We start from the raw sequence: 25,452 nt of genomic DNA, 5'->3' as shown, positions 1-25,452 counted from the left end.
GGGAGGAAGGAGGAGTGGTGCTCACCATAAAGGGCTCTGCTGAGCTGTCGGGGTTCCCTGCACTGCTGAGGTTGTCTAAGCAAGGGAGGTGGGTGTGGTGTGACAGAAAGCTCAGGTGGGCTGTGAGCTGTAAACACTTCACAACTGGTGTGCCCAACAGCTGCCATAAATGGATTATAGGGTGGAAAGGCATAGATTTCTCAGCTCTAATGTTGCCAGGCAGGGTCAAGAATTGCACAAGTGTCAGGAAAGATTGTCTCCTAGGCAAGTACAATTAGTTTATTCAAGTGTGCTGTGCAGATTGTTTTCTGTGTTCTGTGAACTGGAAAGGTTGGGAGCATTGCCTTAAACAAATTGCTTGTTATAGTCAAGCCTTTCTCACCTGGTAAGTCCTGTTCTGTAAGGTGTGGAAAGGAAAGAGGATAGTGGATTGAGGAGGACTGTCATTCCTTCTGCTGGAAAATATAACTTCAGAGTTTTAGGGAACTACTCTCCAGGCAGTTTGGTTTGAACTGATTACCTCCGGGCTTCATGAGGCCCAGGCTTCCTCGCCTACCAGTGAAGAGTCAATCTCTGGATTTTTGTTGAAACCATTAGGTAAGAGTCATTTCAAATAAGCCTGCCAAGTGTCTCAGCTCTTTGCTCAACTTACTGTGTAGTCTCCTTTCTGGATTCAGTTTCCCTAACAGTAAAATAGGGTAGTCAGATCAACAAGCGACCTGTGGTTTCCTGCTGACTGCCACTTGTCTTAGGGAGTTAGGTATAGTGCTGTCCAGCAGAGGGCTCCAAATGCTGCAGTTTGCTCTTTATTTGTTTTCAGACTCAAGTCAACTAGAGGCACACAACAAAGCAGAGGACAGGAAGCAGCCCAGTCCCAAGCGAAGTATAGGTGGGGTGGGGATCTGAGGCAGCTGGCTTCTCATGCATAGGTGGTGACATACTGGGGCCCCATGTTCCCAAAGTAGGAGCGTTCCCACTCACTCATGAGCTCGAAGTGCACAGGGCGGCGACAGAAATTGCAGGCAGCCACAGACACATCCTGGAGGGGCAGCCCCACCTCAGTCCAGGCTACCAGCAGCTTCTCTGAAGGTGGTGAGAGGAGAGGAGGGAAAGAATTGGTTAGACTAGGTTTTCTTAATCCTTCTGTCACAGTACAAATGTGCCAAGATATAGATCCCTTCAGCCCTTGAGATGTCTTAGAACCAGAAGTAGCTCCTGGTTTGCTCCATTGTATATTATGAGTGTTACTGTTTGTGTATGGGGCTGTAATGTATAAAAGATTGGGAAGCACCTATTTGACACAATTTATAGCTCTACTGGCCTGGCCTGGCCTGGATCACACCCTAAGTACAGGACATGCTGTGGCCCAAGAAATGAATCCATCTACTTGGGAACTCCTGGCCTGGGGAGGAAAATGACACTGACAGTAACCACACAGTCATTGTTGTGACATGGGAACCTGGGGTGGGGAGTGTTCCTGGAGGGGGTGGGAGCACAGGAAAGAACCTAACCCCACTGTCAGAAATGCTTCAGGTGTGTGTGCCAGGGCTCTGTCTGTGGCTTTTTAAGTGATCACTACCTGGGTGATCTCATCCTGTCTCATGGCTTTAAACACCATCTTTATGCTGATGATTCTGAAATTTTCATCTCGAGTCCAGACCACTCCTGAATTCTAGACTTGTATATTCAATTGCCTTTATCTCCAATTTCAAAGAGGCATCTATAACTTAACATGGACACAACTGAGCTACTGATCCCCCTTACCCTCCACCAAAGCCTATTCTACTTTCAGCCTTACCCATCTCAGTTGATGGCAATTCCAGTTGCTCAGTCCGTACATTTTAGAGCCATCCTTTATTTTTCTCTTCTACACATCCAATCTATCAGCAAATATCATTGGCTCCACCTTCAAAATCTGACTACAAATCAAGATTGAGCCACCATTGCCTTTTACTTGGAATATTCTAGTAGCCCCCTGTTGGATCACCCTGCTTTTACTCTCTCCCTTTCAGTCTATTCTCAACATAGAAGTTGGAGCAATTCTATTAAAACCTGAGTTAGATATGTCACTCTTCTGGTCAAATCCTTCAAAAGGCTATCCATTTCTTAGTTAAAGCCAAAATCCTGCCAATGGCCTACGATACCCTACACAGTCTGGGCCCATATTGCCCCTCTGTCCTCAATTTTCTCTCTCCCTCTTGCTTACACTACTCCATCTACACTCATCTTAATGTTACTCAAATATAAAAGGAATACTCCTGTTAGGCTCTCCCCTGCCTTTTGCCCTTTCCTCTGCTTGTCATGAACTCCCCTTAGATATCTGTCCAGCTAACTCCTTCACCTCCTTCATATCTTTGCTCAGGTGTCATCTCAATGATTTCTACCCTTAACTCCATTCATTGCTACAACCCCCCTCCAATCTAGCCCCTCCTATCCCCCCTACCATTAACACTTTCTATCCCTTTTATCCTGCTTTATTTTTTTCATAGTGCTTAGAACTACCAGGCTATATACTGTTGAAACTTGAACAATGTGGGGGTTAGTGGCACTGAACCCCACACAGTCAAAACTCCACATGTAACTTTTGACTCCCCCAAGACTTATTTATAGTCCCTCATTATCCGTAGGGAATTTGTTCCAGGACCTCCTGTGGATACCAAAATCCATGGATGCTCACGTCCCTTACATAAAATGGTGTAGAATAATGCACACAGCACTCCACATCCTCGGATTCCCAACCACTAATCAAAAATACTGTTTTTGATCCGTGGTTGGTTGAGTCCATGGGTGTGAAACCTGGAGATATAGAGAACCAACTATATTTATTGAAAAAATCCTCATATAAGGGGACCCACACAATTCTAACCTGTGTTGTTTAAGGGTCAATTGTAATTTGCTTATTTTTAAAATGTCTTTTGACTGCCCTGGCTAGTATGGCTCAGTTGGTTGGAGCATTGTGCTGTACACCGAAAGGTTGTAGGTTCAGTTCTGGGTTAGGGCACATGCCCAGGTTGCGGGTTCAGTTCCCTGTTAGAGCAGGTACAGGAGGCAACCAGTCAATGTTTCTCACATCTCTCAAATCAATAAACATAAAAAATGTTAAAATGTTTTTTGACTATCTCCTATCACTAGAATGTAAGCTCCAGAAGGATAGGGATTTTGCATCTGTTTTGTTTGCTACTGAATCCCCAGCACCTAGAACAGTGTCTAGTATACAATAGACTCAATAAATATTTGTCGAGAGAATGAAAGAATGGTTAAGTCTAGAAGATGAAAGAAAAGGAAGTAAGCCAGAGGAAGGATTTGAGGAAAGGCATTCCAATTAGAAGGGAGCATTAATTAGCAAAGTCCCAGAGGTAAGGGAATAGAGCAAAATGAGGGAACTACAAGTCATTCAGTGTAGCTGTAGAAATAAAATGAATGAGAGAAGAGGTAAGGATATAGAGATCACCATGTTGAAGGCATTGAATGCCATGCCAAGGAGCTTTGACTGGTCTATGGACCAGTAGTCTCCAAGTTTTGGACTATACATTCTATCAGTACAAACATTTTAGCATGTACTTCCAATCCATCTATGTTTGTTTAAATACTCTATACATGTATCATTGTCAGTCTATAAAGATCAATATTAGTAATGCTTAGTTCCCAATTTTTAAGATAAAAAGTAAACATAAAATTCCAGATGTGTTATGTAATTTCCTGCTTTTGCAAGTAATAAACCTGTATCTTAAAAAAATTATAATAAATTCCCTCATCTTGCACACCTCACCTTGGAGGCCACTGCTGTAGTCTGGAGAATAAAGAAACATGAAGAGGTTTAAGCAAGGGAGCTATATGGTCAGATTTTTAGAAGAATCCCTCTAGTGGTCAGTATGGAGAAGGGATTAGAAGGAAGCAAGAGAGAAGTAGAAAAATTAGGGAGAAATTGCATTGATGTGGATTTGTAAAGTATCAATGGAGGAAAGAAAACAGATTTAAGAGATTATAGAGACCATTTGCAAGATTTCAGGATGGTTTGGCTATAGGTTTGAAGGACTGGTGGAGTCATGGTGGGTACCACTCATATTTCTTTCTTGCAAAAGCCTAGCATAAATCGACACTCAGTGGACTGAGGGTGCCTAGAGCTCTATAATTGAAGCCCAGAGCAACTGAGAAGACCGAGCTAAAGTTCCAGAAGTCTGGATCATCAGCTCAGAGAGGCAGTAGACAGAGTGGTTATGACCATGGTAGTAGAGACAAACTCCCCAGTTCAAATATAGTAGCTTTGACTGGTCTATGGACCAGTAGTCTCTATGTGACTTGGACCAGTTAATATATCTATATCTATATATCTATATATAGATACATATATTAATTGATTTTAGAGAGAGGTAGGAAGAGAGAGGGAGAGAAACATCAGTAAGTTGTTCCACTTATGCATTCAAGCATTCATTGGCTGATTTTTTTTTTTTTTAATATATATTGATTTCAGAGAGAGGAAGGGAGAGGGAGAGAGAGAGAGATAGAAACATCAACAATGAGAGAGTCATTGATCGGCTGCAGCCCGCAACCCGGGCATGTGCCCTGACCGGGAATCAAAGCCCGATTGCCTGGATCCTAGGTCGATGCTCAACCGCTGAGCCACACCCGGCCAGGGTTGATTCTTATATATGCCCTGACCAGGGACTGAACCCGCAAACTTGGCATATCAGGATGACTCTCTAGTCAATGGAGCTACCCGGCTAGGGCTTTCTATATATTCTGAATGCCTCAATTTCCACATATGTAAAATGGAAATACTAATAATAGCATCTCTACCCCATGAGGATTAGATGAGTTAATACAGGTAAAGTGTTTAGAATGGTGCTTGGCACGTGATAAATACTTAATTAAATGTTGGCTAGCATTATTTGATGTTTTTTAGTCAATGAATGAGTGAATGGCACCTACCTATCTTGTCTTCCTTGAACTCTCATACTGTCTATGCTCTAGTCTAGACAAACACAATGACTCTTGCCAATGCATGCCCTCTGTTTTCCTGTCTCCTGGTCCTTGCTGATGGAACTCCCTTATTCTGGAATGTCCTTATACAATACAAAAATGCACTTCAAGATGCTGCACAAGGACTTCCTCGTGCACAAAGCCTCCCTGATTTCACCCTTCCTGCCCTCTCTGGCCACAGTGCTCTTCCTCCAGCCCCCAGAGCACTGTAGCTCATCACACTGGACCAGTACCATCCATGTCTATGCCTGTCTCCTCTGCTGGATCATCAACTAGCTACACATCTTTTACCCAACAGACCTGGAATGAGTACCTTCTCTTTGCCAGGCCCTGTGCTAAAAACTGCACACTACAGGAATCCAATAAGCTTTAGGTGAATTGACTAAACTGCCATCTTTCAGGATAAAAACCAAGCTATTCAGTTAGCACTATAAGTCTCTCAATACAGTCCCTGTTTTGTGTTGTCTTTGTAGATTCATAGGTTGACACTCTCCTCTCCCACTCCATTCCTACTATCCTACATTCCTGTAACATCTGCTTGTTTTTCTTGATATATCCAAGACTGCTTCTTACTCTCTCCTCTTTGCCTTTCTTTATGCTCTTCCCGCTGCTGGGAATACCCCTCCGTACCCTCTTTCTTCTCTTGGTCCAATACCATTCACCTTGAAAGACTCAGTTCAGGTGTCATCTCCACTAGGAAGCCAGTCTTGAATCCCATATGTTGGGTCAGGCCCCTCTTCTCTGCTCCCACTTCCACATGCACTGTCTTTGTTGAACTTTCACCCCTTGAAGTCAGTGTGTTTGCTATGGGATCCTCAACCAAACTGGTCTAGGGACTGTTTCTCATTCCTTTATGACCCTAGTATAGAGTCTGGCACACAATAGATGTTTCAGAAATATATTTTTTAAGTGAACAGCTTACATTCTCTCAACTTCTTCAGATCCTGGGGCCAAAAGTAGGGAGAGTGCTATAGGCAACCATGTTGAGGACTTACCCACAAAGTCTTCCATCATCTGAGGGCTGTGATGGGGGGAGGGTGCCAGGCGCAGCAGCTCCTCACCCCGGGGGACAGTTGGGTAGTTGATGGCCTGCACATAGATGCTATGTTTGGAGAGCAGGAGATCACAGATCTTGGTGTTCAGTGCTGCATCACCCACCTGGGCTCAGGAGAAAAGCCTGTCAATATCTGCCACCCTGGCCCTACTATCACTAGCTCCATTAGGCAAATGGAGGGAACCAGATAAAGGAACAACACTGAGTTTTTAGCCAGATTTTTTTCATAAGAGCCTTAGTCAGTGGCAGCTCCAGAATATCTATCCAGGAGTTGCTCAAAGGCACCAATCAAATTTTAAGGAGTGGGGTGGAGGTGGTGCTAGGGAACTTGCCTTGAAGCTGTATGCAGAGCAAGCATACTGGTTTTACTTAGCTAGTATGTTAATTTGAGGTGCTTCTGGATAAGCAGATAAATAAATCCCTTAAGGCCCCCTCTGGGATGCTGCCACTGGGTTAATTCAAAATACAGATATTTATAAAAGCAAGCTTTCAAGGGAGTATTGGGTTGGTCCAAGGAGCAGTGACTATTTCTTTTTCATCCATAAAACAGTTACATAAAAGTATCCTCCCTACACCCCTACTTACTGACACACACAAATAGATGTTATTTAAGAAAGAACAACATATATGCATATATGAACGGCCCGGGGACACAGACAATAGAGTGATAAAGGCCTGGGGTGGGGCTGGGGCTGGGTGTAGGGGGACAAAGGGAGGGGGAATTGGGAGACATCTGTAATACTGTCAACAATAAAAAACCAATAAATTTTTTAAAAAGTCACAGTTAATTTTTAAAGGCAGTGAACACTCAAACATAGTTGAAGATCCAGAATAGCAGCTAGTCCCATGGCTTTTGATTTTATATTGATTTTATATTTTCTGACTTCATTTCTCAGTAAGAAATACATTTTATACCATGACCATACTATACTCATACACATACTACATGCATGTGCATATATTCGTATACAAAATGAAACAAATTTCCCATAAAATGAAACCCTTGCTATATATGATGTACTCCAACATGTTCTTTGTTGTTGTTTTTTTGTAAACAACTATATTAACAGCCATGATACTGTAGATGTTGTAAGCAAGCCAATGGCCATTCCTTAACAAAATACAAGGATTTTCATCATGCATAGTTTACACGCTCCTTAGAGGCGGTCTCTTTAAGAAGCTGGATATTCAAGAAAGATTTGTTGCCCAGCTGGGCGTGGCTCAGCAGTTGAGCGTCGACCTAGGATCTAGGAGATCGCAGTTCAATTCCCGATCAGGTCACATGCCCGGGTTGTGGGCTTGATCCCGTCGGGGACATGCAGGAGGCAGCTGATCAATGACGACTCTCATCACTGATGTTTCTATCTCTCTCTCTCCCTCTCCCTTCCTCTCTTTGAAATCAATAAAGAAATATTTAAAAAAGAAAGATTTGTTAATGCTCATCATAACCTATTAAGATGATGTTATGGTCCAATAATGGTCTTGATGCACAGTTTGAAAAACACTGAATTATATATAGGTCATGGATACTCAATGTTGTGAGGGTCAGGACAGTCTAATAAGGATGACATAATAGCTAATGCAAAAAACTAAAGAAAGGAAAGACTGGTTAATCTAGAATGGCTGAAACTTTTCAAAAATGGTTAACAGGAAAGCAGAGTTGATGACAGGAGCAGGTGTCAGTTTGCTAGGTGTGAGAAGGCTCCCAGAAGAGATAGGAAGGGAGAGCAATGGGCAGTGTGAGGCTCTCACCCGGATGGGTATGATGTGGCTGGGACAGGGAATAACAGGAAAGCCCCTGTCCATTAGTAGCTGGCGCATGTGCTTGACATTGCGCTGGTGGGCCCTCCTCAGGGCTTGGCCTTCCTCTCCCTTGAGCAGCCGCACAGATTCGAGAGCCCCAGAGAGCACCATGGGAGGCAGTGAAGTGGTGAAGATGAAGCCAGCAGCATAGGAGCGCACCATGTCCACCAACTCGCGGGTGCTGGCGATGTAGCCGCCCACACATCCAAAGGCCTTGCCTGGAGACAGGGAGGATGAAGATACGCAGAGACCCCATTATCATTCCCCAGAAGAATAGGATCGTATCCCAGATAACGAGGATGTGCACCAGAAGTGGGAGCGCCAGACTCCCTTCCCGAGGCCTCTGCTCATTTCTCCTGTCTGTGGCAGGAGAATTATTGTCAGCAAGAGCTGATCATTCTGCTGCTTTGAGATAGGACTTTCAAGCCCTGCCATATGCAATGTCTAGATAGGCAGGAGATGGGTGGGGATCTTGAGCTGGTTAGGCCCAAAAGTGGAGCTAAGATGAAGCTTGGGGCTGGGGTGGGAAAGGAGATTAGAACAACTCTCCACTTACTGAGTAGAACCTGGTTATTTGGCCCAGTACAGGGGTCTTCTCAAAAAACCCAGATTTTTTTCAGCAACTTTGTGGTGAGGAGGGAGTGGAAGGAGGGAATCCAGGAGTTCCACAGCCTGAGACTATGAATTCTACCCAAATAGCTCCTGTAGCTTCGGTGAAGAGGAAGAGAAGGATCTTTCAGGGGCCTCCTTTCTGGACTGTATGTAAGGGTAGTCCAAGACATTCACTCACCAAGAGTTCCAGAAATGATGTCAATCTTGTGCATAATTCCATCACGCTCCCCAATCCCAGCACCCCGGGAACCATACAGTCCTACAGCATGAACTTCATCCACAAAGGTCAGTGCTCCATACTGGTGGGCCACATCACACAACTCCTCGAGGGGACAGATGGCACCTGAGCAAAGCCAAGGAATAGAGGTAGGAGATCATGACCCTTTCCCAGCTCCATCTCCAGTGTGGAATTTGTGACCCACAACTACTTTGGGACTGTTTCAAACCTCTTTATGTGTATTGACTGCCTTCATCTCACTCCCACCCAAGCTCATGCATGTTCTCTTTCTCCCTCCCTCTCCCTCTGCTTCCCTCTTTCCTCCCCCTCCGTGTGTGTGTGTGTGTGTGTGTGTGTGTCTCCAGACTATGATCAAGGCTTGCCTCTCTTTCTATTTTTACTTCATTCTGACAATATATGTTCTCTTGTTTATGCCATTTTCCAGCCTCTCTTTACTTTCTTTTTTCCTCCTACAAGTCTGTGTATTTCCATTTAAGGTTGGCACTAGCCTATGTGATACCTTTGTTTAAATAAATTGAAAGAAGTCTCTTTTTTCTCCTGGTTAATGTCATCCTGATTTCAGATACCACTCATATCCTCAGGAAGGTGCTGTTGGCAGCCCTGGCAATATATTTATTCTTCACTGGTCCTGTTTCTATCTTTCTGGCTTTCTGTCACTATCTCTCTTTTTGTGACCATTTCCATCTTTGTTTCTATATCTCTATTTTTCTGACTCTGCCTTATTTTTTTCTCTCTCCCCTCCCATTGCTTCCTCCTTCTTTGTCTTTCTTCCTCCCTCCTTCACTTCTTTCTCATTGTGTCCCTTTCTGTCTACCTCTCTATCTCTCTGCTTCAGACTTTCTTTCTCTGTACCTTTGTGTCCCTTTCTGTGTTTCTTTGTGCCTCTGTCTCTTTGTATTTCCTGTGTCTCTGTGAGAGTGTGTTTCTCATCTCTGTCAATGTTGTGATATGAGGGCACCTCCCCCCACACAGGCTTAGTCTCAGTCTATTGAATGAAAGCGAATTAGAAGTGATCTGTAGGTTCCTCTCCCTTTCCACACAGATTGCAGTTTTTTCTATGTTATTCTAAACATCTTCTATGCTTATGGTTTTTCTAAGGTCTTCAAGTGGCTGTGAATCCCATATGTAGACTTTTCAGCCACTTGGCATATACAGGAATCCACACCTTCTCTATCCCTGGAAACTTCTAAGGTGCAGAGTTTTGTCATACAGAAGAAACTTCAGGTGGGAGCAGGGACTCCAGGCCAGGATTAAAGAATGTGAGCGACTGCCCAGCTGGTGTGGCTCAGTGGTTGAGTTTTGACCCATGACCCATGAACCAAGAGGTCACCGGTTCGATTCCCGGTCAGGGCACATGCCCAGGTTTCGGGCTTGATTCCCAGTAGGGGGTGTGCAAGAGGCAGCCAATCAATGACTCTCATCATTAATGTTTCTGCCTCCCTCTCCCTCTCCCTTCCTCCCTCTGAAATCAGTAAAAACATATATTTTTAAAAAAGAATGTGAGCAACTAGTGGGGACAGCCACAGGGGATGGAGCCCAAGACAAAGGGGACAGATGATAACTCAAGCATCATTTCAATGGGAGAAATTCTGCCCTACAATTGACGGTTTAGGTAGAGTTTCCATAAAAAAAATAAGGAACCATATGCTTGCAAATGTAAAGAAGTAGGATGGTCCTAACATGATTTGTACCAGAGAAATAATAAATTAGAGTAGTTTCAGTAGTAGGAATATAATCATGGGACAGTTTTACTTTATTGCTAGTTGTAGAAATGTGGGAGTGGGCACAACAGTAATTTCTTTACACGTATTAACTCATTTAATTCTCATAGCTACTCTGTTATCACCTCCATTTTTCAAAGAAGGCAACTGAGACACAGAGCAGTTAAGAAACTTGCTCAAGCTAAGTAAGTTGTCATGCTGGGATTTGAAAATGGATAGTCTGGTTCCACAGCCTGTGTATTACCATTACATGATGCTTATGTCACATATGTTGGCTAAAACAGGGAATACTATGGACTCTTCTTTGTTTCAATTGGAAAAGTGACAAATTGAAATGAAGTGAGGACCTTTCCCTTCAATAAATTCAGGAGGTGAGGTCTAAATCACATGATTTCTGCTCAAGAAGGGCAGCAATAAAATGATTTGAGCATTGTTTCAGTTGAAGGGAAAAGAGGTAGGAAGGTAATGGTCATTTTTTCTACTTAGATCATAATAAATGGGATGACTTTCATTATCTCTAATTCTTCCAACCAGATATTTTACCTTGGGGGAAACTGAGGCTCAGAGAGTTAAAGAGTTATCTAAAGTCATAGAGCCCGTAAGTGCCAGAGATGGAATTTGAACCCAGATCTGTCTGATTTCAAAACCTGTTTTGATTCCAGTGCTTCATACTGGACCTTGAAAAAACTTCCAAGCAATAATTTGTGAAATTTTCCATTGCAGAAACTGGACACTGATATCATTGATATGTACATCATTTATCAAGAAGGGAGCCTGGTATGAAGGAATTGGAATCATACGTCCTAGGACGCAAATACTCACTTTGGCACCAATTTACTGCATTACCCAAGATAAATTGGGAGCTGTCTCTGAACTTGAATTTCTTAATCTGTAACACTGTAATAGCTGCCTCCATCTTTTGGCATTTACTGGTTGTGTGATCTTAGGCAAATTACTTCACTTGTTTGTGTCTCACCTTCCTCATGTAAAGGAATAGAAATAATAATAGCACCTACCCCATAGAATTGTGACAATTCAGTAAATTAATATGCATAAAAATGAATAATTTTGCTTGGCATGAAATAAGCACTCTGTAAATGTTAACTGTTATTATCATCATGGTTTTTGTGAAACCAATGTCAGTAAATGTACATTCACACATATACATACCATCCATGGAATGAACAGTCTCAAAGGCCACAATTTTGGGTGTCTCAGGGTTGGACTTCTTTAGAAGTTTCTCCAGGTGGTCAGGGTCATTGTGCCTGAAGACAAACTTGGCTGCTCCACTGTTGCGGATACCTTGGATCATTGAAGCATGGTTACCTGCATCTGAGTAAATCTCGCACCCTGAGGAACCAGATGCATAATTCTTAAGCTTCTGTCCCAGTATTCCCACTTCAACCTCAGGACTGATCTGGCAGGGACAGAGGGCCAGCCTGCTCTGCTTCCTCCTCCTCTGGAAACCTTCATGATACCTCTTGCTCCCTTGGAAGAACTTCCCTTTCCTGAAATTCTGACCCCTACACCTTTCCCTCCAGTCATTTCTAATCCTGGTCTGGCCTCTGACTATCTTGGAGTAGAGAGGAAATTTTAATTTCCCAAGAAGTTCTAGATTTCCTGAGGACAGGGCCTAGGTTTCTTCTCTTAAACACATAAGATCAAGCCTTGGCAAGGAGTTTATCCCAGATAAGGCTTGTTGACTTGGACTGATGCTAGATTCTTCTTGATCCAGATAAAATTCCACCTATTTCAGGTAGCATCCCTGTGCTTATAGGGTGGATAATTATCAGACTTTCACAGTTTGAATCACAAGCTCATGGCATATCAGAGCTGGAAGGGCCATTAATGACCATGGAATCCAGCCCCTTTAATGTATAAGTGAGAAAGCTAAGGTCCAGAGAGGAGAAGACCTTTCTCTAGGACCTGAGGAATGCAGGTCTTTTGACTGGGCAATACTGGGAGTGCAGGTAGAGGTGGAAAATTGTTGGGGGGAGTTGATTCCTGGCTCCCCAAATTGCACTGAAATCAAGGAACTGTGGCCTTTAATTAGAGTAAGGGATCACTCCTACCAGAGGAAATCAGGCACGACTTCCTGGTTAACCTGCCATGAAGGGCAAGTAGACTGGAAGTTACTTAAGAGCAGATACCACATCTTTTTATTTCTGTTTCTGATACCCAGTGTAAGGCTAGGTACACAGTAGATGATAAATAAGCATTTCTTGAATAAATGAATGAATAAACAGAACTGATTTATGTGAGTGAATAAATATATGAATGAATGTATTACTGAATGAAAGAGTGAGAAAAGGGGTATCAAAAAATGAGGCTTAAGAGGTAGGTAGAGGCCAGGTTATTTGGGGCCTTGGAAGCCATGATTAAGAATTTGGATTTGGTCCTAAGGGCAATGAGGATCTATTAAAGGGTTTTGGGCAGGGAAGTAACAAAAATATGTTTTCATTTAAAAAATGTCATTCTGCTTGGTGTGAAGAATAGATTGTAGGAGGGCAAAGGTGAAATAATATTATATTGGTCTAGGCTAGGATGGTTGCAGTGGAAATGGAAAGAAGTTGACTTGTAATGGTTGAGGAAGTGGTTTACTGAAAAAAAATTCCAAGGGTGTTGGATATAGTTGGGGTTATGTTTATAGTGTGCTAAAGAATCAGCAGGAAGTGAGGAAGTAGAGAGCAAGTATGGAGACTTCTCTCAAGCAGTTTGCCAGTTATTAGGATGAGAGATAGAGCAGTAGCTAGAGCATAATGAGGGGAAATGTTTTTTTGTGAGATGCAAGAGACTTCAATATGTTTAAAGAAAGGGAGAGGCTGAAGATACAGGAGAGAGGAAACTTCCTGAGGAGGTAGAGGGGAATGGGACACAGAGCACCAGTGGCAGGACTTGTCAACAAGAAAAAGAGCACCTCTTCCACTGTGACAGGAGAGAAGGAATGAGGAGAGAACATGTGGGGATGCTCATGTGGGTGTATGAGGGCTGAGGGAAAAGGGGATTGGCAAAGCTACCCTGGAGACTTGAAGAACTGACAGTGGAAACAGGATTGCCAGAGAGCATAGAGGAGCTGATAGAAATTGGGAGCCATAAACTTTTAGTGGCTCCCACCTGAGAAATTATATAAGCCCAGATTGACAGAGAAGGTGGAGAGTTATATTCATTCATGGTTGGGACTGTGATGGAAGAATGACAGGCATATAAGTTGAGGATATTTTTGGCTTGAGAGTGGGAGAGAAGGAAAGTGGGACGTTATTGATTAGACAGTGGGGAAGTGGGAAGGTGGGATCCAGATGGGATCCAGTGTACAAGGGAAGGGATTGGCTTTAGGCAGGAGAGATGCACCTTCACATTGTAAAAGGAAAGGATGAAACAAGAACTGTTGAACAATTAGATAAGTTTGTAGATTTGGTGGCTGTGAGTTAAAGGAGTTCCTGTCTGGTGATTTGTTTTTTTGGTGATGTAAGATGTGAGGTAATTTGCTGAGTGAAGGAGGAGGTAGTCACAGGTTTTAGAAGAGGGAAGAAAGTGTAAAAAAGTGGATGTGGGGACAAAAAAACACTGTTTATGAGTATTAAGAGCCTAGCTGAGTTGGGAGGCGACAAATTTATTGTTACTCTTCTGTGAAGTTAGGCAATGTTCCTTAGTAGTGGTCTTCAGCCTATGCGTGGAAGGGGAGAAAGGAGGGGGATGTAGTCATCCAGTGTTGAGAATACACAAGGTGGGTAAGAAAGAAGGGCAATGGGAGCAAGTGAACTCAGAATAGAGGGAAGGAGTAATAAAGACAGTAAGACTGCATGCTGTATAAAGCTTAGACCTTAGGCTTACCTGGCAGGATCTTGGCCAAGGTGAAGAGAGTAGAGTCATTGGCCACAAAGCAGGAAGAGAAGAGCAGGGCTGAGTCCTTCTGGTGCAGCTCAGCCAGCTCTTGCTCTAGCTCCACATGAAACTTACTGGTACCAGAAATGTTGCGGGTGCCACCAGCTCCAACTCCATGACGCTGCAGGGTTTCCCTAGTCAGGAAAAAACAGAGGGGAGACAAGAGAAGAAACCCTTGTCAGACACTGAGGAACTGGGTAGGTTTCTCTTCCTTGATAGGGATCAGTGATGACTTAGTGATCCTGTGTGAGCTGTGTCCTAAGTGACCAAGTAGAAGGCAGGATGGGAATGGTGGAGAGACTTGGACCCTCCTTCTCAGGCTGAAGGCACTCGAGGATGGAGGGAGAAGCTAGGTTGAGCTTCAGCAGCTTGGAAGACTTTCTAGAGGAGGTCATATACCATATCTATCAATATTCATTCTGCAGCCAGCCAGAATGAGAGCTCATGGAGAGTGGGCTTGCTTGCTCTGCCATCCTCTCCTCCATAGCACTGGACACCCAAGAGTTTAGAAAACATGGTTTGTTGACTGATTTAGTTCACATCTGAGGATTAAATATGCTGGAGGACCTTGTACAACAGAGGTGGTGGGTGGAACCCAGGTTCCCGCTGCCAGCTCTGCCTCTTCCTCCCATGTGTGGCTTTGGCTTTTCTCTGGATTGTTCCCACAGCTCATAGCCCAGACCCTACTACTCACTGTGTGGCTTGCAAGACCCGAGGGTGTCGGCTCATGCCCAGGTAGTCATTACTGCACCAGACAGATACATCTTTTGAGGACATAGATGTTTCAGAGAAGTGTTGGGCAAAGGGGTATGCATCAGCCCAGCGGTTCACGGTCTTGAACACACGGTAGGTATGGTCCTGTTTCTTCTCCATGATCTTGTCCCTGAAAAACTGGTCATATCCAAAGACATGGTTTCCTGCAGGAGTAGAGATGGAGATGAAAAGAATTCATTTAAAAATCACTTCCTGCCTGGTCCACATTTTATTCATGCTGTTGATTTTGCCTTCTCTAATTTTCTTTCAATTTATTCATTTATTTGATTAGTCATTAACTTACTGGGCCACATTAACTCTCTACTACTTCATTCAACCATCCCTTTGCTTACTCACTCATTCGCTCATTAATTTATTCATACATTCACTTGGGCTTTCTACCCTTGGCATGGACTCATTTCTTCCCCTGTGGTTAGTATGGGAGACTCCTTACTGGAATCACTACTTCCAGTTTCAGTGGAAAGAGTATCGACAGATCTAGTTTCAAGTAACTACTTTGCCACTTTCTACATGTATGACCTTGAGAAAGTCATGAATCATCTCTCTTAGTTTCAATTTCCTCATCTGTAGAATGTGGCTAATAATACCTTCTTGAAGAGTTGTGAACATCTGACCACAAACAATGTAACACATCCAAACTAATATCTGGCACATATTAGTATTATTATGACTAAAGTAATAGTAGTAGTGGTTAATAATAATAACTAATATTTGATTACGTTATTATAGCCAATGTTTAATGACTGTCTATTACATGTAATGCCCTCTCTTATGAACTTTATAGCTATTATTTTATTTATTTCTCACAACAACCTTATGTGGAAAATTCTAATAGTATCTTCATTTTACAGATGAGGAAACCAAGGCATAAAGAAGTTAGGTAACTTGACCAAGGTCATACAGCAAGTAAGTGGCCTATAAGTAAGTGATCTAGAGTCCACTTCTTTAACTACTACCAATACAAAATGGGGCAACTGTATTTTCAGAATAAATTGAAATAACATATGTCAAAGGGTTTGTTAAACTCTAGAACTCTATACCTGAGATAGAAATCATGATTGTTGCCAATGGTAACTTATGAGGTAACGGTGTATACTGGTAACATTTTTGCTGGTGGGATGTTTGGAAATACATATAAAAAGTTTTTAAAATGCACAGATGACATACCTACAGAAGCTTTGTACCATATTTAAAAAATTATTGATATCTAGAATTTATTTTTTATAAACTGAAAGATTACTAGGAAAAATTTTCAACCCTGTAGAAAAGTAGGTAAAGAATATAAACAGAGAATTCAATAAATGTAGAAAAAGATGCTTAATCAAGGAAAATCAAACTGCACCAACACATTTTCACCTATCAAATTCATAAAGATTTAAGTTTGATAATATCAAATGCTGGAGAGGGTGTGAGAATATGGATACTTTCTCTGATGACTGGTAGATCACTTTGGAGGGCTAGTTGGCAATATTTATTAATATTGAAAATGTACACACCCTTAGACCCTGAGAATTCCTACCTTAGTGTTTATCCTAGAGAAACGCTTACCAATGTGCATGAAGGGATGCATTCAATGATATTTGTTGCACTACTGTTTGTAATAGCAAAAATCGGAAGCAACCCAATAGAGGAGTAGATAAATTATCTCAAGTATATTCATACTAAGTCTAAGATAATACTACATATTATATTTGGGTACATTTATATGTATGTAATATCAGCATACAATATAAACTGAAAGAATGTGCACAAAAAATTTGGAAACAATAACCTGAAATATAGGTGCTTGATTAACTGAATGATATTGCATCCATGCTACAGAACATAGTTCAACATTTAATAATTATCATGCAGCTCTATGTTTAGAGACATGGAATGGTGCCCATGACATATGGTTACGTGAACAAAGCAAAATAACAAACTCTGGGTAGAATAAGATCACATTCCTAATAAATATGTGTGTGGAGGAGAGTGTGGGAGGCATGTGTGTGCTTAGTCATAAAAAAATATCTGGAAGAAAACAACAAAAAATAATGGTGGATAGTAGAACTCTGATTTTAAATTTCTCTCTTTATACTTTCCTGTATATGTTGGAAAATATTTTACAGTGAATCATTTTCCTTTTATATTAGGAAAATAAAATAAATTCCATTATGAAAATGAATATAAACACATACAAAAGAGGGAAAAGGCTCTCTGTAAAGGATGAGTGTTTCTGAGGGAAGCATGGAGAAGAAATACAATAAGAATAAACTTAAAGTTTAATGAGGCCTCATAACAAGCTAGAAACACATCCATAAATGTAATTTTATTTCCTCCTCATGATAACCTGTGGAAGCAGGTATTAAAATCCCACTGAAGGAAAGTGAAATACTTGCCAAAGCACACAGATCCAGCAAGTGCCAGAACTAAAATTTAAACTCAGACTCCCTTTGATTTCAAAGTGCTTCCTTGCCATTTTCCGTACTATGTCAGAAGCCCTTTCAACACTCCTTCCATATTTCTATTTCCTTTATTTCCACCTCAGCAAATTCACTAGCCATGTTGTTCTATATTAGGCATGTGACCTTCTCTGAATTTGCTCCGGCTCCTGGGGACTGGAGAATGGATTCCTCAAGCTGGTTGAGGCCAGGAAGCTGGGTAGGTCTGAGAGGGAGTGTGGAATTCATTGGCCATGAAGATGCAGGGGGAAGGAGGGGCGAAGAAAGCTTATGTTGTCCTTTTTAACTCAAAGAAAAATATGATAATTCAAGTTTACAAAGTAGGTAAGCATTCTGCAGAAAAAAAAAAAAATGTTCTTCAAAGTGAGCACCTATTCATCTCCCTGAGTGGAGATTCCTGTGTCAGGAGCCCTTACAGAAGGTGAATCACGCTTCTCTCCCCTAGAACTTTCCCTTGGGTGAGGTAACTGAGGCAGCCACCCTGGGTCTTGCACATGGGAGGTAGATGAAGCACAGTGTATCTTACTCTTCTTTCCTGAATATCATTAAATTCAATTTTGAAAATTTTACCCCTTAATGATATCCCAAAAGGGCCTATGAAAGATGTCAACAATGTGACCATCTCTCAAGTGTGATGACCTGGAGTGATCTGAAACATTTGAGCTGACCTAGGGCTCCATAATCTTGTATAGTATGTACCTGTTCCCAACACTTATTCTTTCATGAAAATCCAGATTGTCACAGAGCGGTATTGCTTAATGTGGGAGCCCAGCCTGTTGGGATACATTTAGCCACTTGGAAGAGAAAAGGCAGAACTCTAAAGGGCTCGTTTTAGACTAATGGCTAAAAGTTACAGGAGCCTCTGCATGTATATGTACTGGGGAAGGTGCATTTCAGTGCACAGTCTAAGCTATTGCCTAACATGGTTCCCCTGGAAAGACTGGACTCCCCATCATGGGATGCATACTAGCTGCCCTTGGATTAGCCTCACTCAGGACTATAGTGAAGTGAGTTCAAATGTTAGGAGTAGAGGTTGGGTGAATGGAACTTGGCTCAAACCTGTCTTGAAAGTCTTCACATCCTCCTGGACTTCTGGGGCCGCCTTCTGCACAATCTTGCTCTTCCCATCCTGGAGTTCTGACAGCATGAAGGGACAGTGGCTCTTGGCCCAAGATGGAGAGTCTATGCAAAGGTAAGAGAGTAAGTGGCAGTGCATTTCTAACCATAAGTTCAATTTAACAATTATTACTGAAATCTACTATGTCCCAAAGTGCTGTCTCAGGTTGTGGTAGAGACACAGAAATGGATGAGTCTGGTCCCTATGCTAGGGGAGCTCCTAAACTGGCAGAAATGGCACACACTGAAGACACATTATGAACAGTGCTGGGATGGGAAGAGGACATACACTATGAAAGTCTAGAACAGGGAGGAAACATGAGCCAGAATTGGAATTGGACAGGTTGGAAGTCTAGGCAGGCTTTGCAGAGGAGATGATGTCCAAGTTGTGTCTCGTGAGAAATATGAAATACTCTGGTAAAGGGTATGGAAGAGGATCGTTTGACAGGAGCGAAGGCACTGAAGCTTGAGATAAGAGTTGATCTTGGCAATTTTAAGTAGTTTCAGAATGACTGAAGTATATAGAATATGAGGGACATGAGAGTGAGACTCTTTAGAGATACTGGCAGAAGTCAGATCCCAGGCATATTTTTAGGCCAGCTCATTCTGCCTTAACACTTTTTACATAAACCTTACCAATTATTAGGCAATTATGAATAGTATGACTTAGAATCTTTTTTATAGGACCCAGACATTATCCCCATTTTCCAGTAGCCTTTTCTTACCTCCTCCAGCGTTGGTTGCCTTGAGGTGGATTTGAGAGCAGCTTGGTCCTTGGGTGTCCAGGATGGGACAGCATCCACTACCAAAAAGGAACTGGTGAGTCTTAATCACCTTGCCCAGGGGGCCAGAGGGACCCCGGGCAAACACTGGACAGCGCTGTAGCAATACGACTGCTGCCACCATCTTGAGCCCGAAGTCCTGCAGAAGATGTGGAAGAGATGAGATCCCATCATGAAGGCCTGGCCGAAAGCCAAGGGTCTTTCCTGTGTTTGATTCTTTGTCTTTAGCTTCCCACCCAGTGCTTGCTCTTATTGTCCTTTCAGGGTAAGAACTTTCCCAGTGTTTAAATGTACCAATAGGGCATCAGAGAGGAAGAATTAGGAAACTGACTGTTAAGCAAAGAGATGAAGGAAAGAGTTCCAACTGGAGGTCAGAAAGCCTGAATTCTGGTTCAGACTTTGCCACTGATCCCCTCTGTGATGCAGAGGGTCATTGAAGTGTGATTGTTTGTGGCAGGATGGGAGTTGATAACCCACTAACCCTTTGAATCAACACTTTAGGCCAAGAATTTTTCTAAGAATATTGGCCTGAGCCAAGTGGAGATTCAGCCTGATAGTGCACAAAGATACTTTTAACCAGAGCTTCCTGAGCAGGCCCAGGCAGAAAGGGAGAAGGAGTTTGGGGCCACAGGTACAGGCTTAAGTATATTCAGGGATAAGGACAAAATGGCAGGCTCTAGGCCTTACAAACCATGTTCCCCAAGAATGGTATTTTGCTATTCTTGGACTTGCTTCTGTATTTTGGGAAAGCACAGATAGAGAAGTAGGTGCAAGCAAGACCCAAAGTGCCTGAGAAACAAGTCTATGGGTGAATAAAAGAGGTAGAGGCTAAGACAGAGGAGAGAAAGGGGACAGAGAGAACATAAAAAAGAAACTAAATATAAATAGTAGGTGTTCAATAAATATTTGTTGAATGTGGAAGCAAATTAATGAATGAACAGAGACTCAAATGGAGAAAAGAGTATGGGAAGAGTCAGGAGAAAGAAAAATTAGGAAAGCTGAAAGAAGGAAAGTGAGAGAGAACAAAGATACAGTGGTAGTACTGGAGTTAGAAGTACAAAAATTGTGAGAGAGAAAGAGATCAAAGCCAGAGGGAAAAGGGAAAGGGTGCAGATAAGAACAAGAAGAGGACTGCTCCAGAAAAACAGAGGACAAAAGGATGATGGGAAATACAGATGGGTAGGGAAAAAGACCAAGCTGAGAGAATGAAAGAGAGAATAGAGAGAGAGAGTGGGAGGGATGAATGGTGAGGGAGGGAGGGAAAGGAGGAGAGAGATATTAGTGAGAGAGAAAGCAGAGGTAGAGTCACAGACAGAGACAGACAGAAGGACTCAAAATGAGGACAGATCAAGGAGCATAGAGGAATATACAAAGGCTCAGAAAACTGAGAGTAGAAATGGATAGAATCTAGCAGGGGCAGAGAGTCAGTCAAGCACAAAAATAAAGAAGAAAAGCTGCCAGAGATTGTGGGGGTGAGGGAGAGCAACAAAGAAGAATTAAGGGAAGGTGAGCTTGGCCCTATTGAGGGAGATGAGACAGAGACCGAGTGACAGAAGGGAGTAAAGAGAAGATCAAATGATAGAGACAGGGAGGTGACTAAGGTGGGTTGGAGGTTGGGATGAAGGAGGGCTGAGAGATACACGGAGAAAGACAGCTAGAAACCAAGAGGGAGGAACAGGTTAAAAGAAAAAGGCCAAATTGGATATCCAACATCAGAGGATCAAAAAGCAAGATATGGAACAGGACAATAGTAGATATATCAAGGAATGTGGGCAGACTAAGGCCTTGGCACCACCAGGAGAGCTACTGAGTAGAATCTAATAGCACCTCTAGTGCTATTAGATATAGGGTCTTACGTTGTGAGGGACAAGTGAACAGAAGGAGCTCGTGACCCTGTTCTTATATGGCAACCTCCTTCACCTCTGACAAAACAACACCCCTCCCTTCCAGATCTCACAAAGCAGCTCCCTAACTCACAAAGCAATCTCTTCCCCTTGTTTCATCCCAGAGCATCCTCCTTCCAACTCTCACAGGCTGTCATAGGAGCAAAGGTTAGTATGTAGGGCATGGTGTAGGCCCTGAAATTGGGAAAGGCCAAGGGGTGTTTAAAGGAATAAATGAAACTCATCATGTTAAACCTGTAAGAAAAGACCTGGCACATAGTTTTCAATAAATGGTAGCTTTTCTTATTTCAATTCCAGCTCCCCAACTCCCTATTGGATATTCTTGAAAAGTCACTTCCCCTCTTGGTCTCAGCTTTCATCAGCTGTCAAAATAAGGTATTTATGCCTAACTCATATGGTAGGTAATGAATTGGATCCAATGCCTACCTCATATCTGGAGATATACGTTTTCCTTCCCCTGCTTGCCTGCAAAGGCTAAAGCACTTGAAGCTGAGCCTGCAGACCACAGATAAAGCTCCCAGAGTTTATCGCCACTGGGGTCTGACCACTCCCCAGATGAGACCAGGGTGTGGGAGAGAAGAGGAGCTCTTTTCTAGAATCACGTCTGAGCATCTGGCTGGGGCTGACTCTGGCTATTGGTGGTGAGGAGGGGTGGATAACCCAGGGAAAGGCGTGCAAAACAAATGGCTAGGTTCCAGGTTCCTAGAAACTCCTTTCTCTAATATCAACACTGAGAGTAATGACAACAACAGTGGGCATGTAATGGAAAGGAAAGCCCCAAAGATTGGAAGCAAAGTCAAGACCTGCTTTGGGATGATAGTGTATTAAAGTCTACTCCCATTCTCTTGTATAAAAATAGAAGAAGTATAATACACTCATCATCTCTAAGGGGTTTCTGGCCATGTTTTTCTCAGGGACCTAGAAAATTATAGACTACTTGGAATTTGTTAAATTATCAAGTTTTTTCAAGCTTCAGTTCCAATTTCTCTGTTCTCATACTCCTTTCTTGGAATTTGTCCCTCCTCACTTTGCCTGTCCATCTTTATGACCCATCACTTTGCAGTCTATTTACCTCAGGTTCTATTTATATTCTTTCTCACTACCTGTCATGAAACTGGAGTAAAGTTGAATAAAATAAGTCTTTAGTGATTTAGGGCATTAAGAGTACAGCCTCTGGAGCTAGACTATTTGGGTTTGAATCCTGTCTCTACCACTTACTAGCTCTGGGACCTTAGAAAAGTCATGTATCTGCTCCGTGTCTTGTATCTGTAAAATGTAGATAGTAACAAGGACATTCTACTTCACAGGGATGTTGTGAAGATTCGGTAAGATAATCTCTATAAAGTATATAGAAGAGTGTCTATTCCATAGTAAATACTGAAAAAGTGTTAGCTGTTATTTTTATTTTTTACATTTTCGATGTAGGGAACATGAAGATACAGCCAAGAGAAGTTACATCCTGAATACACCAGACCAGGTCTCAAAAGTTGATTCTTGTCTCAATCCTGATTCTTGCCCTTATCCTGTTACAATTTACTATGTGAACTTGGGCCCTGTACTTTCTTTCCCTGGACCTCAGTTTCTCCACAGACACTGGACTAGATAACTTCGTAGATTCCATCAAATTCTAATAGGCAAACACTCACAGAGTACTAACTGTTGGAAATGCTTTACATGCATTGACTTATTTAATCCTTGTAACCCTGTGTGGTAGACACTAATATTGACTTTATTTCAAAGATGAGGGAACTGAGGCTCAAAAAGATCAAGTAACTTACCCAGGTCCCAGAGCTAGTAAGCAGGAGAACCAAGATTTGGGCAACCTGGTTCCAGAGCCTACTAAATTAACCACTGTGGATCTATGATTCAAATATGCCTACATATATTCTTGACTGAGAGCTCAACTCCAGAGGTTAATCTCCTCTGCTGCACTAACAGGCCCCTTTCTGGGATTTAATTTTGAATTGTGACCAATGCCTTTACAATGGAACAGATTTCTAACTGAAGTAGAATTTCAGGCACTGGTGAACATTCATTCATTCATTCACTCATTCATTCATTCTTCCACTTAACAATTTATACACCCATTGTGTGGCAAACCTTGCTTGGGGGTCTCCTTAAAACAAAGAGATAATGGTGCAATTTTAAGCCAAATAACAGATCATTACTAAAAAGTTTTCCCTGCACCTTAAAATCCTCCCTCATATCAGCAGCCAATCTGTAGCCCCAGATATCAAAAGGGTCAACCACAACTCTACCCCAGCAGAGAGCCAGAAAACACTAATTGCAGCATTCCTTGCCCCCTCTTTCCCCTTTGTGGCCTGCTTTGTAAGGATCAATTAGGTCTGGAGTAGATGTGGTCATTTCATTTCAGGAGTTGAAAGCATCTGGCTTTACTTCCCTTCCTAGCACCCTCTCCCTATCATAGAAGAATCATAGAGAATCTTAGATAACGGGAAGCAGAAATCAGAAATTCTTAGAAACAGAAAAAATTAGAAGACCACAAAATCAAAATTAAAAGAGGCTGTGGAAAAATCATAGGCCAAGCTCCATTTTCAGAGGGTATCACAATGAATTAGGGTGAGAATACAAACTTGACTTTCAGCATAGGGCCCTTTCAGTGACACAACATTCCTCTTTCACCTTTCTCCCTTACTTCTGCTAATCATCTCTCAGTTCCTTCTAATCTTTCCCTACCCAATTCATTATTCCCATCATCTCCACATGCCCTCAGTTTTCTCTTCCTACTTCTGCCCCCTACATCAGCTAAACGGAGAGAAAGAGTCAAAGTGAGGGAGGAATGGAGAATTGCTGCAAGTAATATCAGGACATCTTTCTGGGAGACAGAGAAGGAGAGGAAGAGAGAGACAGAAAGACAGAGACTGAGAGATACAGGATAGAAGAAAGAGATGGAGGGAGGGGGGGAAGAATACAGGCAGAACTCAGACAAAGGGAAAATAAGAGAAAGCTAAGAGGTGAACTGAAGTGAGTGACCTTGAAAGAAGAGGAAACAAGGGGGGGGGGGAAACAAAGAAAAGCTGAAAACAGGGGAAAGCAGAAAAATACATGGAGGGAAAGGGAGGGAGGAGAAAATGACAGAGAGACAGATTCTAAGAAAGTCAGATCTAGCCAGGCCAGAGAGTCAGCATGCGCAGCCTTGAGGTGGACAGGCAGACCAGAAAGAGGACACCAGGCTGAAAATTACTCTTACCTGTTGCCCTGCACTGAGGACGAACGAACCACTGGGTGGGTGCTGTGGGTCAGGACCTGGCATTTATCCCTTCCTCTTTGGCTCAGCTCCACCCACCCCGCCTCCTGCTGGCCTGGCCCTGCATTGGCCTCAAAGGTGTCTTAGGCCCTTGTTAGAGATAAAACCCAATGTAGTCCCCTCTTGCCTCCCCCCTCACCCAGCACTGACTCTCTTCTCTCTGTTTTCTTTCTCTTCTCCCTCTGATGTGGTAAAATGAACTTCCTAGGCTTTGGAATCAGATCTTCCATATATAGCTAAGGCACCTTGAGCAAAGTTACCTCTCTGACCCTGTTTACTCAACTATAAAAAGTTAGGCAATAAAACTCAGATGCAACTGTACCACAAGAGGGAAGGGCTCTCTAGCAGTCAGCTTCCATAGGTGACATTTAGGTAGTTGTGACAATTCAGTAGCATCATACACAGAAAACACTAAGCACGGTGCCTGGTCCAAAGACGTAACAGCTAATGTTAAGTGCTTATTATGCACCAGACCCTTCGTTAAGTGCTTTACATGGATTAATTTAGCCTATCCTCATAAGGACCTTACAAGATAGGTATTATTATCCCCATGTTACAGATGAAGAAACAGGCTCAGAAAGATGAGGTAACTAAATAATTAGCCAGCTATTGAACCCAACTATGAACCCAGGCAATTTGGTTTCATATCTACCCTCTCGTTTAATCCCTTCACCTTTTTTCACCTCAACGCCCCTCCCCTCTGACAGCTGTCAGCCTGTTCCATGCTTCCATGCCTCTGTTTCTATTTTGTTCATCACTTTATTTTGTTCATTAGATTCCACGTATAAGTGAGATCATATGGTATTTTTGTCTTTCTCTGACTGATTTATTTCACTTAGCAAAATAATCTCCAGATCCATCCATGCTGTTGCAAAAG

At 42.5% G+C, this 25,452-nt stretch overlaps 1 protein-coding gene across 2 annotated transcripts; it reads right to left on the bottom strand.

Moving 5' to 3' along the window:
* Nucleotides 1–257: 257 nt before the first annotated feature.
* On the bottom strand, nt 258–24,623 carry ALAS2 (5'-aminolevulinate synthase 2). Of its 2 annotated transcripts, none has more exons than XM_081125166.1 (10): nt 24,519–24,623; nt 19,347–19,542; nt 18,565–18,687; nt 14,985–15,207; nt 14,240–14,424; nt 11,579–11,758; nt 8,628–8,792; nt 7,787–8,055; nt 5,976–6,138; nt 258–1,083 (listed from the first exon to the last, which is right to left on the bottom strand). In XM_081125166.1, the coding sequence occupies exons 1-10, from the start codon at nt 24,579–24,581 to the stop codon at nt 920–922; spliced, it is 1,731 nt and encodes a 576-aa protein (XP_080981292.1). In that variant the 5' UTR covers nt 24,582–24,623; the 3' UTR covers nt 258–919. The 2 variants fall into 2 exon arrangements, with proteins under 2 accessions (XP_080981292.1, XP_080981293.1); XM_081125167.1 differs by having other exon boundaries at nt 11,579–11,710; nt 24,519–24,588.
* Between the last annotated feature and the right edge of the window lie 829 nt (nt 24,624–25,452).

Source organism: Miniopterus schreibersii (assembly GCF_964146895.1).
Source record: "Miniopterus schreibersii genome assembly, chromosome: X".
Lineage (NCBI taxonomy): Eukaryota > Metazoa > Chordata > Mammalia > Chiroptera > Miniopteridae > Miniopterus > Miniopterus schreibersii.
This window is presented reverse-complemented; position numbering and strand designations above follow the sequence as displayed.